Below are 12813 nucleotides of genomic sequence, written 5' to 3'. Positions count from 1 at the left end.
TCTGTTAAAGTTGATTCAAGGCATATGAACATATGAGCATTGTGAGCATATGAACAAATGAACATATTAGCACACTCCACAGACTCTAGAGGCAGAACATTGACTCCCATTGCTGGAAAACAGATGTGAACTTGACTATTGTCCTCCTCCCCTTTTATAAATTTTTTTCTAATGAGTTCGTTAAAGTGCAATTGGTTCCATATGCATTTAGGGGGGAGCCTGATGGTTGCTACACTTGCTATTAGTTTGTTGTAACTGCATGAATTGTTTAGTGTTAAGGATGAAAGAAATAGGAGCAAGAATTATCACCTGAAGCAGCATCCATGTAGGAAATTGGGATTGCATGGATGCTGTTTCCAATGTCAGATTTTAGGACAGTCTTCCTTGCCTTAAGAGACTAGTTGGCTCAAAGTTAAAAGATCTATTACAGTATTCTGTCCAGATGCAGTAAAATGCTTTAGATTATTTGTCCGAAATGTTCTTTAATTCATACCCACCACTGAAACTCTTTGTAAGAATAACAGAAATATTATGTCTTAATGCAGATATTAATCTGTCATTCTGTAATTCTTATTTCTGTAAGTGCTATCTGTTTTTATCTTTTTGAATACTGCATTTTGCTATCTACAGAATAATGAAGGTATGACTTTCACAGTGGTGACTCTAATATCTCTTCTCATTAACACTGAGAAAAGAGGAAATACAAGATTAGAGGATAAAAAAGTCAAAGGGAAATGGAGAGCTCATTGCATGTGCTCAAGGAATAAGAAGCATCAAAGGTGAGGACAGGAGCCAATTGAATCATCAGGATGCTATAAATAATTCTGAAGTAATCTCTTTATCATTACAAAAGTGAATTAGGAGAAGCTGATGGGGCAAAAGCCTATGGTTTGAATTGAGAAGACACTATAGCAGCCCGGGGTGCACAAAGTGTTCTGCTGGGGCCCCTGGGAGGGACTGGATGGCGCGGCTTTGACGGGATTGCTGGAAGGAGGCGCGGGGAGCAGCCGGAGAAGGGCAGGGCAAGGGCCGTGGGGAGCGGGCTGGCCAGCGGGAATGGCGCTGGCAGCTGGGGCGCTGCCCACCGCTGGCACTCTGGGGACCTTTCCTGGCCGCCAGCCTGCCCCGGGGCCGCTTCTTCTCCTGCCCCGTCTTCTCTCTCCTCCTCCCGCGGGAGCGCCGGGCAGAGCCCAGGTGAGCTGATCTCCAGCGCAGCGTGAGCTGCAGCCCCGAGCTCAGCGTCTGAATTAGACGCAGCGGCAGGGAGGGAAGAGGATTTGGATCCATGAGTGTCTCGGACCAGGCGACAGCCCCGGCTGTTCGTGCTTGACCTTGGGCTGCGGGCTCGGTCCGTGCCGGGGCGCCGCAGGCACCGACCCGCTCGGCAGAAACGCCGTCTGCTCTCCGCTGCGGCCGGGTCGAGCATCCTCCCAGGCATCTGAGACCTCTGAAAGCATCGTGCAGTGCTTATGTACAGGCTGCGGCAAATCAGAATCCCTCTGGGAGTTATTTGTTCATAACCCCCAAGGTTAATTGTGTTTCAGCTCACGTTCGCTTGCCTGATGCTCTCTGTTAGTGAGAAAAAATTATTGCAGTAGTACTTTGAAATTATACGGTGTCACTCTGATGGTCTAATGTGTCTGGAAAAGCAGAAGTAAAACTGCTGATCACAGTTGCTGTTCTCTGCACAGAGTATCTAAATGGATTTTCAGCGATTCCCTGTGTGGGCTTCAGCCAGGGTACTTCCTCTCTGTGTGGACACAACTGCATGAGCAGTGCTTTAGACCCACATGGACAAAACCCTGGAGCCAGTGATAGCAAAAGGGATCTCATGTTATTCAAAGATAACGGGATACAGTCTTGTATCCCGTTAATATGATTTTGTGAGGTGGCTTAGAATGGACTTTCATGCATCTGCAATGCTAATCTGCTGCCTCTGCATGTATTATAAATGTTATCCTACCACTAGAAACTGAGAGAAGCAGGATGTTGCAGTTAAATATCCCAAATACCAGCACAAAATATTTTGCTGGTTCTTATAATTTATTTAGTCTCAGTAGACGAGAATGTATTTTTTGGGGTTTTTTTTTGTTTTGGTTTTTTTTTTGTGGGTTTTTTTTTTTGGTTACAGAAAGGCACAAGCTTTGTGTCACCAGTTTTCCTTCATCTGATGCAATTGGTCCAGCATCTTGGTATTAGACCTCTTATGGATATAGATACTATTTTGAAGAGATAATTTTTGGACTCTAATGTAAACCTATGCTCTTTGCCTTGCAATATATCTCATCCTTTCTGCAAAATGTTTACATAATGCAGATACAGTCTGTCCCACAAGTTTAGATAAAGCACATCCAGGCGTCCCTGTTGTCTCATTCTCCAGCAAATATGTTCTTTGAATTGATGCTTGCTCTTTCTTTCAGGGTCTGTGAAATACTGCTTGAGGAAGCTACTTCTGTTTCCACTGATTTGAATCTACCTTGTCAGCCTTTTCTGAGCTCCCTAAAGATAGTAAATGGGAATGTGACATTTCACTGCTGTGGGTCAGCTGCTATCTGACAAATATAAACAAATAAAAGTATAAACACTGGGGGCAGAAATTTCGGTCTGCTCTATGAATATTAATTTATGAAGAATCAGAGATGGGAGTTAAATTAGGATCTTTAATTAGAATGAAATAGGAGTATTCTTGGTGCCTATTCTTTTTTTTCCTTTTTTTTTTAAGTTGGCAATTCTTTATGACTTGTCTGTATTTTTTTATCCATGCTGATTATCACCGTGGTTTACCACCGCATTTGCATCAATATGTTGCATAATCCTCAATTATCATTTTGGTTTTCTGAGTTGCTTTTCTCTGAGAAACTTTTATTGTTTTTCTTGGCTTAACTGCAGACTGTCTCCACCCTCTTTCCTTCTGCAAGTGATCAAATTCTGTAAAGAATTCTCTGCTTTGGATAGACTATCAACTTCCCACCCATGCTGTTCTCACTGAGGTTGGAAATGTTATTAATTTTATTTAGTGTAGGGAAAAGCTTGGCTAACCCTTCAAAACAATCTTTCAAGTCCTGTAATTCAATAAAGTCCTTATTTACAATGGCCATAGCTATTTTTCTCAATGCTGTCCAAACTGAGTTCTCTCTGGTTACAAGAGAATGAAGCATTGTTTTCCATTCTGACAGTAAATGGTTCTATTTCATTTTGTAGTGCAGGAAAAGTGCAGCATAATCTTGTTTAAAATGTTTTCTAGAAAAAGAAGCAGCTGTTACTCTCCACATTATGCTATTCTTAATGGGGTTTGTGCCAGGGACTGAGGGAGAAAGGCTGGCAGTTATATATGACCTGGTGAGTGTAAAACTGTTATTCTGAGACTTGGATTTTCTAGTTGTTTCCAGCACTAATCATTGCTTTTTCTTACACGCCAGCACACAAGCACTGTATTTCAGTTCTCTCTGTTGATTTAACTGTTGATTTCTTTCTTTCTTTGGACTCAAAATTATATAAGTAAAGATAATATTTTATTATGATGCAGATAAAACCACTTCTCAATAACTGCCATTTCAGATGTACACAGTGCCTCTAACCAAGTCTGCTTTTACTGAGGTCTCGGCCTAAAGCTGGGCAGATATAACAATTATTTCCTTGCACAAACACAAAAAGTGTGAGTGGTGGCAGCATGGAAATTGTAAATGAAACCTTTGGAAAGCTATACAGCACTGAGGCATTGGATTCCTTGCCTTAGGACCCACCAAAGAGCAGCTAGGAAGGAAGTAAGAAACTCCAGATTTGAAAAGAACTGCCATCTGGGGTGACCTGTAACTCAGTGTCCTTGACAGCTTCATGGCAACAGTGTTAGACATCATTTGGTGTTATATCTTTCTTATCCCTTCCTTCCACCCATATAAAAGAAAAAATCAAAGCTGAAAGCTAATTTTTCCTTCCTGTAGTAATCGTGGTATGTTTTAAAGCACTGTGAACAGGTTTGGAAATGGCAAGAGATTTGAAAGAATGTTTGACATGGGCTGAAATCTGCAGCAGAAATTCCCAAAGATCCTTTTTCTATAGCTGGCTGTGTGTTTGGGAATGTCTTACAGGGATAGCAGTTCAGTGCTTCATGTACTTCTTTCATGCAACAGCTTGGTGAATTTTTTCCAGCTTCTTGACCAAATGGTCCCAGCAGTCCTTTTACCCATGCAGAGTGTTCTGCAAGTGTCAGTCACAGATCAGAGCCTTGTTTGTGAGGAACTGAATTCATGTCAAGACTTGAGCATATTGGTCTGGACCCCCAGATACCCGAGAACCAAAGAAATTACCATTTTCACTGCTTTAAAGTTCCATTTCCTGACCACCCTTGCAGTTCAGGTGAGTTGTGAACAGAGTAGCAACTCCCTTGCCTTCCCTCTGCACTTCAAGGCACCAGTGAAGTTGGCCTGAACATAATTTGGCTGCAGGGCTGCAAGTGCTGGCAGCAGCTGAGTGCATTTTCTCCTCATCTCTCCTGGCAGCGTGGCCACTTGTAGCACATGGCACCACCACAACCTGCACATCCACCACCTGGAAAAGAAAGAATAAAAGGGGTCTGTGCGTGAGAAACTGGAAAAAAATGGTGAATCTGGATCTTCATCAGTACTGATGAAGTCAAAAGAACATGGGCCTGCCCTCCACGCCAGTGTAGGAAAGGCTCCACCAGCACAGCTCAGACTTTCCAGAGATCCCAGAAGACTATTTGAGCATTTATTCTGACTCTCCCATATAAATCTGGTTATAGAATTTCTTATTATATCCTGTGGGGAGGGTTAGGTCACAGCCTGGGTTAGATAACAGACATGTCATGAAATCTATCTTGGTTATTAAGATTTTGTATGCTCTCAGTAGAAAGCAGAGTGTACTGAGAGCCCATTCATACCTGGAAATAGATACCTGGTTCATCTCCATGCACTCTGGAGACTGCACACCATCAGGGATATATGATGGAGGAGAGGAGAAATACCACAAAAAGACCTCTGCCCCATCCCTGCTGCACAGCCATTCCGTATCTGGAACTGTGACTCTGCCTTTGATAGTCCTCTCTCAGGGCAAAGAAAGACTGATTTAGATGGTTTGTGAATATATATATATATATCTTTATATGTATAGAAATATATATATATATAGTTCTGTATATATATATAAACCCATATATATAAAAATAGATTGAGCAGATACCTGTGTAGATATAGCTAACTGTTGCTACAGTCCTTCAGTCCCCTAGATGGTCTTTTCTGTTCTTTATGCTGTAGATACCTGTATTTTTCTGCTGCAGGGACTTGTTCCAAGAGAAGACCCACACAAACTGAGCTGTCTCCTCTGTGCCTCATGAGGAGCCCTGTCCCTTGGTGCTGCCTTAAAGGCTCCCTGCAGAGGCTGAACCACCCCAGACCTGGCAGCCCTTTGCTGCTGCTCAGTCGTGGGCCCTGCAGCTGGCTGGGATCATGCTCCAGAGCTAAGCAGTAACTAAAGAAGTGTCCTGCTAACAGAGCGTCACCCGAGCATAATCCAGGCCCTGACTCAAATTGACAAGGACAGGTTGGGCTCTGAATAAATCTCTTTAAATAGCAGCAGCCATCTCTTTCAAAGGCACTTCCCCCCCGGCCAGCCCTTACAGCACACTGCCTGCTCTTTCCCACCCAGGCAGTGCAGGCAAGTGTGTCCCCTGCCAGCAGCCTCCCAGCTTTGCTTTGCTCCAGGAGTTACAATGAATTTTGCAGCACAGTTTATCTACTTCAGGGTCCTAAAAAACAGAAGTCCCAGGGAGCGCTCCAGGGAAGACGAAGACTACGATCCTTTCTGGCAAAGGTTGGAGAATATTGCTGTGTGACTTAGAGCTAGAGCGCTCCTTTATCCCCCTCAGGGGTCACGGTCAGCCCTCGGGGTCCACCCAGGGCCAGGCCCACGGACATGACAACCCCTGGACCCCTCCTGCCTCCTTATGGTGTCGTAGTTGGAGTTTTGCTTCGCCTCATTGTTTATTTAGTCGCTGTGCTGTATAGGTAATGCTTTCTTTTTACTTTCCTTAATTTCTTTAAAAAATCAAACCTAACAAAAAAATCCAGGAAATTGTTTGTGATTTCCCATAATTTCCCAGCATTGTGTGTATATGGGTTGCTCTTGGGGTTATCCACTAGAAGTGGTGGAGATTTGAATATTTTTAGCTTTTTTATTTCTTCGCGAGTACTGTGTCAGAAATAACTCTAGACAGGCCAGTGGACTGCTGAAAATTTATCTTGGGATAGCCCTTGTCAGATCCTGTTATTACGATTCTGTGGTTGTCTTTGTTATGGTGCTTAGGGTGATCTTAAATTCCTGTTTTCAGCCTTGGATGGTGCAGCTGGAATTTGAGTCATCTAGAGTCCTTGTGTAGCATGAGCTGCGGCCGTGCATACACACGGCATGGTGGTGTTGTGCAACCTCATTCTTAACCTTTTCCATAGTTTGTTTTTCCCTCCATTTTATTATCTGAATGCCACTACTGAGGTCACTCTCTGGTCTTGCCAGATGTGGTACAAACAAGGAACAATTCTCATTTCCTGCATCTCCTTGTCACAGATGTTGTTAACATTTAAGACATAAATTGTTTCAGTGGGCCTGATGCTGTTAATAAAGGAGAATACAAGGTCTTCTGCACTGTGAAAAGGGCTTGCCCAAAGGCACCCATGATAGGACCAGTTCTGCAGTACACTGTGAATCTCCTTGCAGCACAGGACCACTCTTTCCTCTATTTTGAGTTATGCTATTCATTCCTCATTGGAGGTGAATTGTGGAGATGTGTAAATCACCAGAAAACCTCTAGACTCAGAATACATTCAACTTAAGAAAAGGTTTAATTGCTTAATGAGTTTTAGCTGCCAAACTCTGTGCAGTGTTGGATAGCAATCATTTGACATTCACATCTATGAATGTCTTGTAAGAACTTTTGAGAGGGATGAGTCTGTTTGAGGGACAGTTGTTTACCTCTGCTTCAACATTTCCATGATGGGTGGCCTTGTGAATTGTTCTTGCTTTCAGATTGCTTTTCCTAGTGTTTCTGTTTAGCAGCTGACAGCCAGTTGCCATTGCCAGCAGTAAGCAATGACATGTGCATAGTGTGTACCGAGGAATAACAATAGATTATGACCACAGATGAAGGCTTATATATATATATATACTAGGCTCAGGCTCTGGTAGATCTGACTTGCTAAAAGTAAGGATAGATTTTATCAGAGGTGATAATACACCTTGGTTGTTCGCTGCATGAGCTTGAGCTTTCTTTGTGTGTGTTGCTGGTGCAGCGTCACACAGGTTTGTCAGGCCTGTATATGCTGAGTAGAGTTTTAAATGCCTGCTCAGTTTCAAGGCTTGGTTATTTTGTAGCTGTGCTGGATGGTCACAGTGCTTTACACTTTTGCCATCCAGACTGGTTCCTCTGCCCCGACCTCCTTGTCTTTAGGACACTGATAAATAGCCCTGCGGAAGTCTTAGGCAAGTCACTGGATCTGCCTGTGTCCCAGTTTCCATCAATAAACTTGAGCCTAATATTTGCTGAACTTGTCCTTCTGTTTAGGGGAAGGTGTTGGTGATTCCTGTGTGATTTAGTAACAATCACTTTGTATAGGCTTTAGATATATAAAGGTCAGACATGCAATTTTTATTTCCATCCTGTATGTACCACTAGTTGGAGTGATTAAGTCTAGAATTGGTGTTTCTAAGTACTAGTATTACACAAAATACTGATAATTCAATATCAAAATAGTGATAGTTCAAGACAGTCATATTTAATGTGCAGTATTGTTTTTGATCTGTTTTGAATTTATTGTCAAAGAGAGAGAATTGTCAAATTTATTGTGTTCCTTCCCTGTGCCTGCAGGAGTTTACTTGTCACCCTGTAGTGGTGTGCAGGGCACTCAGGCACTATTGAGTGCATAACCTGGAATTTCTGGTAGTGACGATGACATTTGGTATGATCCTTCTTGATACTTTTATCTCAGCAAGCCTCTATTTTTCTACCATTTGTCTTTCATAAAGTCACACTTGCGCAAGTTGCTGAGATGCTTTAAAGAATTGCTGCTCTTGCAATTCTTTGGATGTATTTGAGAATGGATAAAAAGGTAGAGGAGGAGTTGAGATGGAGCAGAATTGTGTGTAAGCTACTGGAAAAGGGGATTGCAACAAACAAGGAAAGTATCAGAGGGGTCTGGGAGGCTCAGGTAGCGAGAAAGGTCAGAGGAGACAGCACTGGGACATGGAATTAGAAGGATTAATGGAGCTGGAGAGGTTCTGGGTAAAAGGGATTTGGATGAGGGAAAGGGCCCCCTCTGTCATATCCTGGGATTGCCTCTTTCTCACTCTTGTAAGAAAAGATCCCAGCCACACTGCAGCCATAAGCCAGGCAGACTGCTACTGCAGCAGGCTGCTCACCCTGCCTTGCCCCCTGTACATGACCCATCTCTGCTCAACACTGAGGAAAGAGGCAAAAGTGACTTTTAATGGGGTCACCTTTTGCCTTAGTAAGTATTCTGAACTTAGAGGTGCAAGATCTGAGCCCAGTTACCTGAAAGCAGATGACAAATATGTCTAAAGCTATATCTTACTAAAGTCTCTTGGCCAGCATGCTCCAGGAAAGTCTTCAGGAAGCCTGAAGATGATGGCAGCATATAGGTATGACCTTAAGGAACCCCGACACACAAAACATTAAAAAAGGACAAAATTAAAATCCACATGTAGAGAACATGTGCATAGGAGATTGAAGTGGTATTCAAGCTTAACATTTTGTGACTGCTCAGCCCAGGCTGGGCATAGGAACTGGAACTTCTTGTGGCACAGGCCTATAAGGATGCTAAAGTATCCCACAGAACTTGTGCCATACTGTTGCTGTCCACAAAAGTCAGATTCCTTACCTGGTGTGCAACAAGCCAGTAATTGCTCACTGAGAGAGCTATTCATTATACTTGAGAGTTGCACAAGCCTGGGTGCTCTGTGCATTCCACAAATCAAACACACCAACTATCAATGCTTTTTACTATCTATACATTTCAACAAACAAAGGAATTAGCTTTCATTTGCTACAAGTTCTCTTATTAATTAGCATTATATCTTCTATTGATTAAGGATTCTCTTGTTTCTCATGCTAATTACTCTTTGTGCTAAGTCTTCCTTTTTGTTTGGTTCAGTGGTTTCTTGGGTTGATGGTTGCAGTTTAACCCTTCCAGAATCATCTTTTACCCAGACAGAGCTGATTTCAGCACAGCTGCTGAGTTGGCTTTGTTAGTTTCTCCTTTGTCTTGTGAATTCTGCCAAATGTCCTTGGGGCCCATAAATTCTGTATTTTTTGTGTCCACTATCAGTGGTACATCCTTCTCCCCAAGCTTTGTTAACCTCCTATGAGGTCCAGGATCATTGAAGCATGTCAAGCCCTAACCATTACTGAGGCAATTCTACCAACAAGTAATTTACTTTTCTAGCGCATGAACATCACTTAGACCTTGTTAGCTGCTGTTTCATGGATTAAATCTCCCTTCTTGCTGATTAGACTTGAAAATACACAAACATCAAAAACATCCTTAAGAAACATGCTTAAGAAAACTTTTACATTTGCACATTTTGCAACACTGTCAGTCCCTCCTAATAGTGAATGTGTATCACTGTGAATGCAGATGAGAAAAGCTGATGTAGAAATGACAAAGAAAGGCTGAGTTTTTCATTTTGTGACAGTTGAATTTCCATCTGTGAAACAGTACTTGGGAATGTATGTCTATAATTTCACAAAATATGGTGCTGTGACTCATTTTGAAAGTGTAAAAGCTGCCAAATGGGCCAACTGCTGGCATTGGGTACATCTGCAATCAAAATGGCAACACTGGGTCAGGCCCAAGAGAAGTCCTATGTGTGTATTTTGTGTCCTCTCTCTAGGGGTGGCCAGTAACAAAACTGGGAGAAAAATAAAAACCACTTTCCCTCACATGCTTTCATGGAGTTTGCCAAATGCTCAGGGGCTTTCTGAATCACAGATTAATTTTTGAATGATGTGTGTATTGGTCACTACTTCCATTCAGTTGTGCATTTTTTAGGAGCCCATTTACATTGTTGCTCTTCATACAGTCCTCTTGCAATGGGTTTTGTGAGATAATTATTTTCTCTAAGAAGGGAAATTTAAAATTTTCTACCTGATACTTCAATACCATCTCCCCCTAACATTTATACTGGGCAGAATGGTGACTAGTCTTTCACACTTTGCTATTCCCTGGACATGTGTGATTCTGCAGATTTTGCTCCTTCAGTTTTAGGAGCTGAGGAGATCAAATGCATCCGTTTAATTTATTTTGTGTGTCGTGTGGGTCCTGAGGCAGGCAATCTGAATGTGCTTCATGATGGGGACTTATAACTGTCCATCATTGCACACTTGGACACTTCTCTGTCTAACGAAGGCAACAGTTGTGGCCTTTAGGTGTAGTATGAATTATTGCTTTTCATCTTCCCAAAATTATCTTTGCTGGTTTTATCATTTTCTTAGTTTGTTAATATTGCTATTTCTGATTTTTTTTTTCCATAGTGCTGTTTAACTTGATGAATATTATCAGTATGTTCAAAAATCAAACTGGAAATAGAAAAGTGATTCATTCCAAGTTGTTGCTTTCTTTTATTGTAGGAGTACATTTTGGTACTTACTGTTTTTTTTGGTACTTACTATTTACTTTGAGATTTTAAAATATGTAAAGCTATCTACTTAAGCAAATGATATCTTTATCTGTGCCTTAATTGTTTATAGAAAGTCTGCATATGGATCTTCTCTTTTTTTTTCCAGTTATGCTGAGCAGCTGTTCTTGAAAAAGTAGGTTTATAAACTGTATTTACATGTTTACTTTTACTAATCACTTTAAAGGTAAAATGTCATATTTATAACCATGTAACATAGCCTGCCAGCTGTGTATTTGTTTTATGTCTGGAAATAAACAGACCTTTTAATGAAAACTTGTGGCAAGCTCCAAAAAAGGAAAAGCTCCATTTGAAAGGAACAGTGCTTTATAATGCTGGGGTTTGTATTTATATTGGCTCAGATCTTCATCTGGTGGACATGGCTGCTGCTTTTGTGACTGCTTGAGAAGTCACGTGCTGTGTTTTTTGTGAGCACTTGCATGCTTTGCTGCCTGCTTTGGCTGTTCCTGTGAAAGAAATCCATATAGGTCTCTGCCAAGCATGTAGAATGCCTTTGAGGCAAGAAATACTTCTGACCCAACAGGGCCATTAGTTGCCCATCTGTGATATGTGATCAAACTTCAGCCCATGGTTTACCTTGGGAGCTTGAGAGCTCTAGGAGAGTCTGTGGCACATCCAGGTGGGCTCAATATGGGAAAATGTCATTCTCGAATCTAAATGAAACATGTGGATGTAGAAGAAGAATCAAAGTTATTCTGAAATAAATACACACAATACATATATATACAATAGAATGAGATCCCCTTGATAAAGAGGCTTCTGACTTTTCAGATGCAAATGTATGATATTAAATATTGAGATGGTAATAATTCAAATGTGCTCTAAACCTATCTCAAGCCTGAAAAGCCTATACATCTTTTCCAGCTGTTTGATTTCTCTTCCTCTTTTCCAATGATCACAAGGTGTTGTCTCCATTGGAGTCCTGAGCAGATACCCACTGGTCGTGAGAATGGTACTGCACATTAAGGACTGAGAATCTGATTTACTTCCCTCCTTTTTTTTTTTTTCTCCTGTCAAAAAAGGGAAACTTAAGACTAGGGCAAAAAATCAATATACCATTTTAGTCTATTTGCAGATGTGATGGCACTAGTGTGATGAGGCATTACCATGCACTCTACTTTTTCACAGAATCTTGCTTCACTCATAAATTTCTTGTGGTCATCTTTGGCTGGGTATTTTAATAGACTTTTTGATTGCAACAGATGCAATGAAAAATGAGAGTTGTTCTTCCATCTCAAATGCCAGCTGGTTAAAAAATTTGACCTATAAACTCACATATTTTTGATCTGCCTATTTTTTTTTTACCCTACACAGACCCTTTAAACCATTTCCAGCGTAAGAACATAATTAATTGCTAATGCTTGCTGAACATTTTAGACAGTATATTCTGAAATAAGACCTATCTGTTCTTCCTTTTGGAGCAGTTCTGAGAGTCTGTGTTATGGAAAATATTATTTCAGAAGAGAGATGTATGGAATGGACTCTACCAGTGCTGTGGCCTCTTGGGTGCTGCTGCTGTTTTCTGGGGGCTGTGTTCACAGGGAGGCAGTCTGATCTGGCTCTCAGCTTTACATTAAGCAGGCTAATGTGCACCCTAGCTAACACTGGAAGCTTGGCATCTTTATGAATTGTTCAGCTGTCTAACCCCAATGGAGCAGAGATGCAGAAAAGTATAGAACAGAGCTCCTTGATAAGTAATTTGATTTGAAGCAGAACACCTGGTGTTAGGCTGTATCAGCTTTAAGATACAGCATTGGGAAAATACTTTAGATCACGAGTTTCAACATAAAGAGGTTACAATTGTGTATATACTTTATTTATCTTAGAAAATTAGTGTTCTCATAACTTTAGAGGGAGAAGATCTTGCTACAAAAATTTTCTCCTGTGAAGATACACAGAATGATTGATACTATGATTCTAATAATACTTGATTCTAATAATAGAACATTTTATGTTGCCCATATTATTGTGTGAATTCCTCAGTGGAAAAATTGTAAGTGTAATAGGAACCAGAGCTACTGGCACAGATTATTGATACCATTAAGGAAATGGATGATACTGCCCAAAGTGGGCAATTACTCAAAAAACAGA

The 12813-nt window shown here is 41.2% G+C and overlaps 1 protein-coding gene across 2 annotated transcripts in view; it reads left to right on the top strand.

Annotated features, from left to right (window-relative positions):
• The first annotated feature begins 5633 nt into the window (after positions 1-5633).
• LOC110468619 (L-threonine ammonia-lyase) overlaps positions 5634-12813 on the top strand; it is a 32727-nt gene continuing 25547 nt past the window's right edge. The window contains exons 1-2 of one of the 2 annotated variants that reach the window (XM_021526669.2): positions 5634-5829; positions 10811-10837. In XM_021526669.2, coding sequence (XP_021382344.2) covers positions 5729-5829; positions 10811-10837 — 128 coding nt within the window. In that variant the 5' untranslated portion in view covers positions 5634-5728. Of the gene's footprint in view, positions 6024-10810; positions 10838-12813 lie in introns of both variants that reach the window. The other variant, XM_021526670.2, reaches the window with a different exon arrangement.

The sequence above is a fragment of the Lonchura striata genome, chromosome 7 (genome assembly GCF_046129695.1).
Source record: "Lonchura striata isolate bLonStr1 chromosome 7, bLonStr1.mat, whole genome shotgun sequence".
Taxonomy (NCBI): Eukaryota; Metazoa; Chordata; class Aves; order Passeriformes; family Estrildidae; genus Lonchura; species Lonchura striata.
Note: the sequence above shows the minus strand (reverse complement) of the source record. Positions and strands in the feature narration are given on the sequence as shown.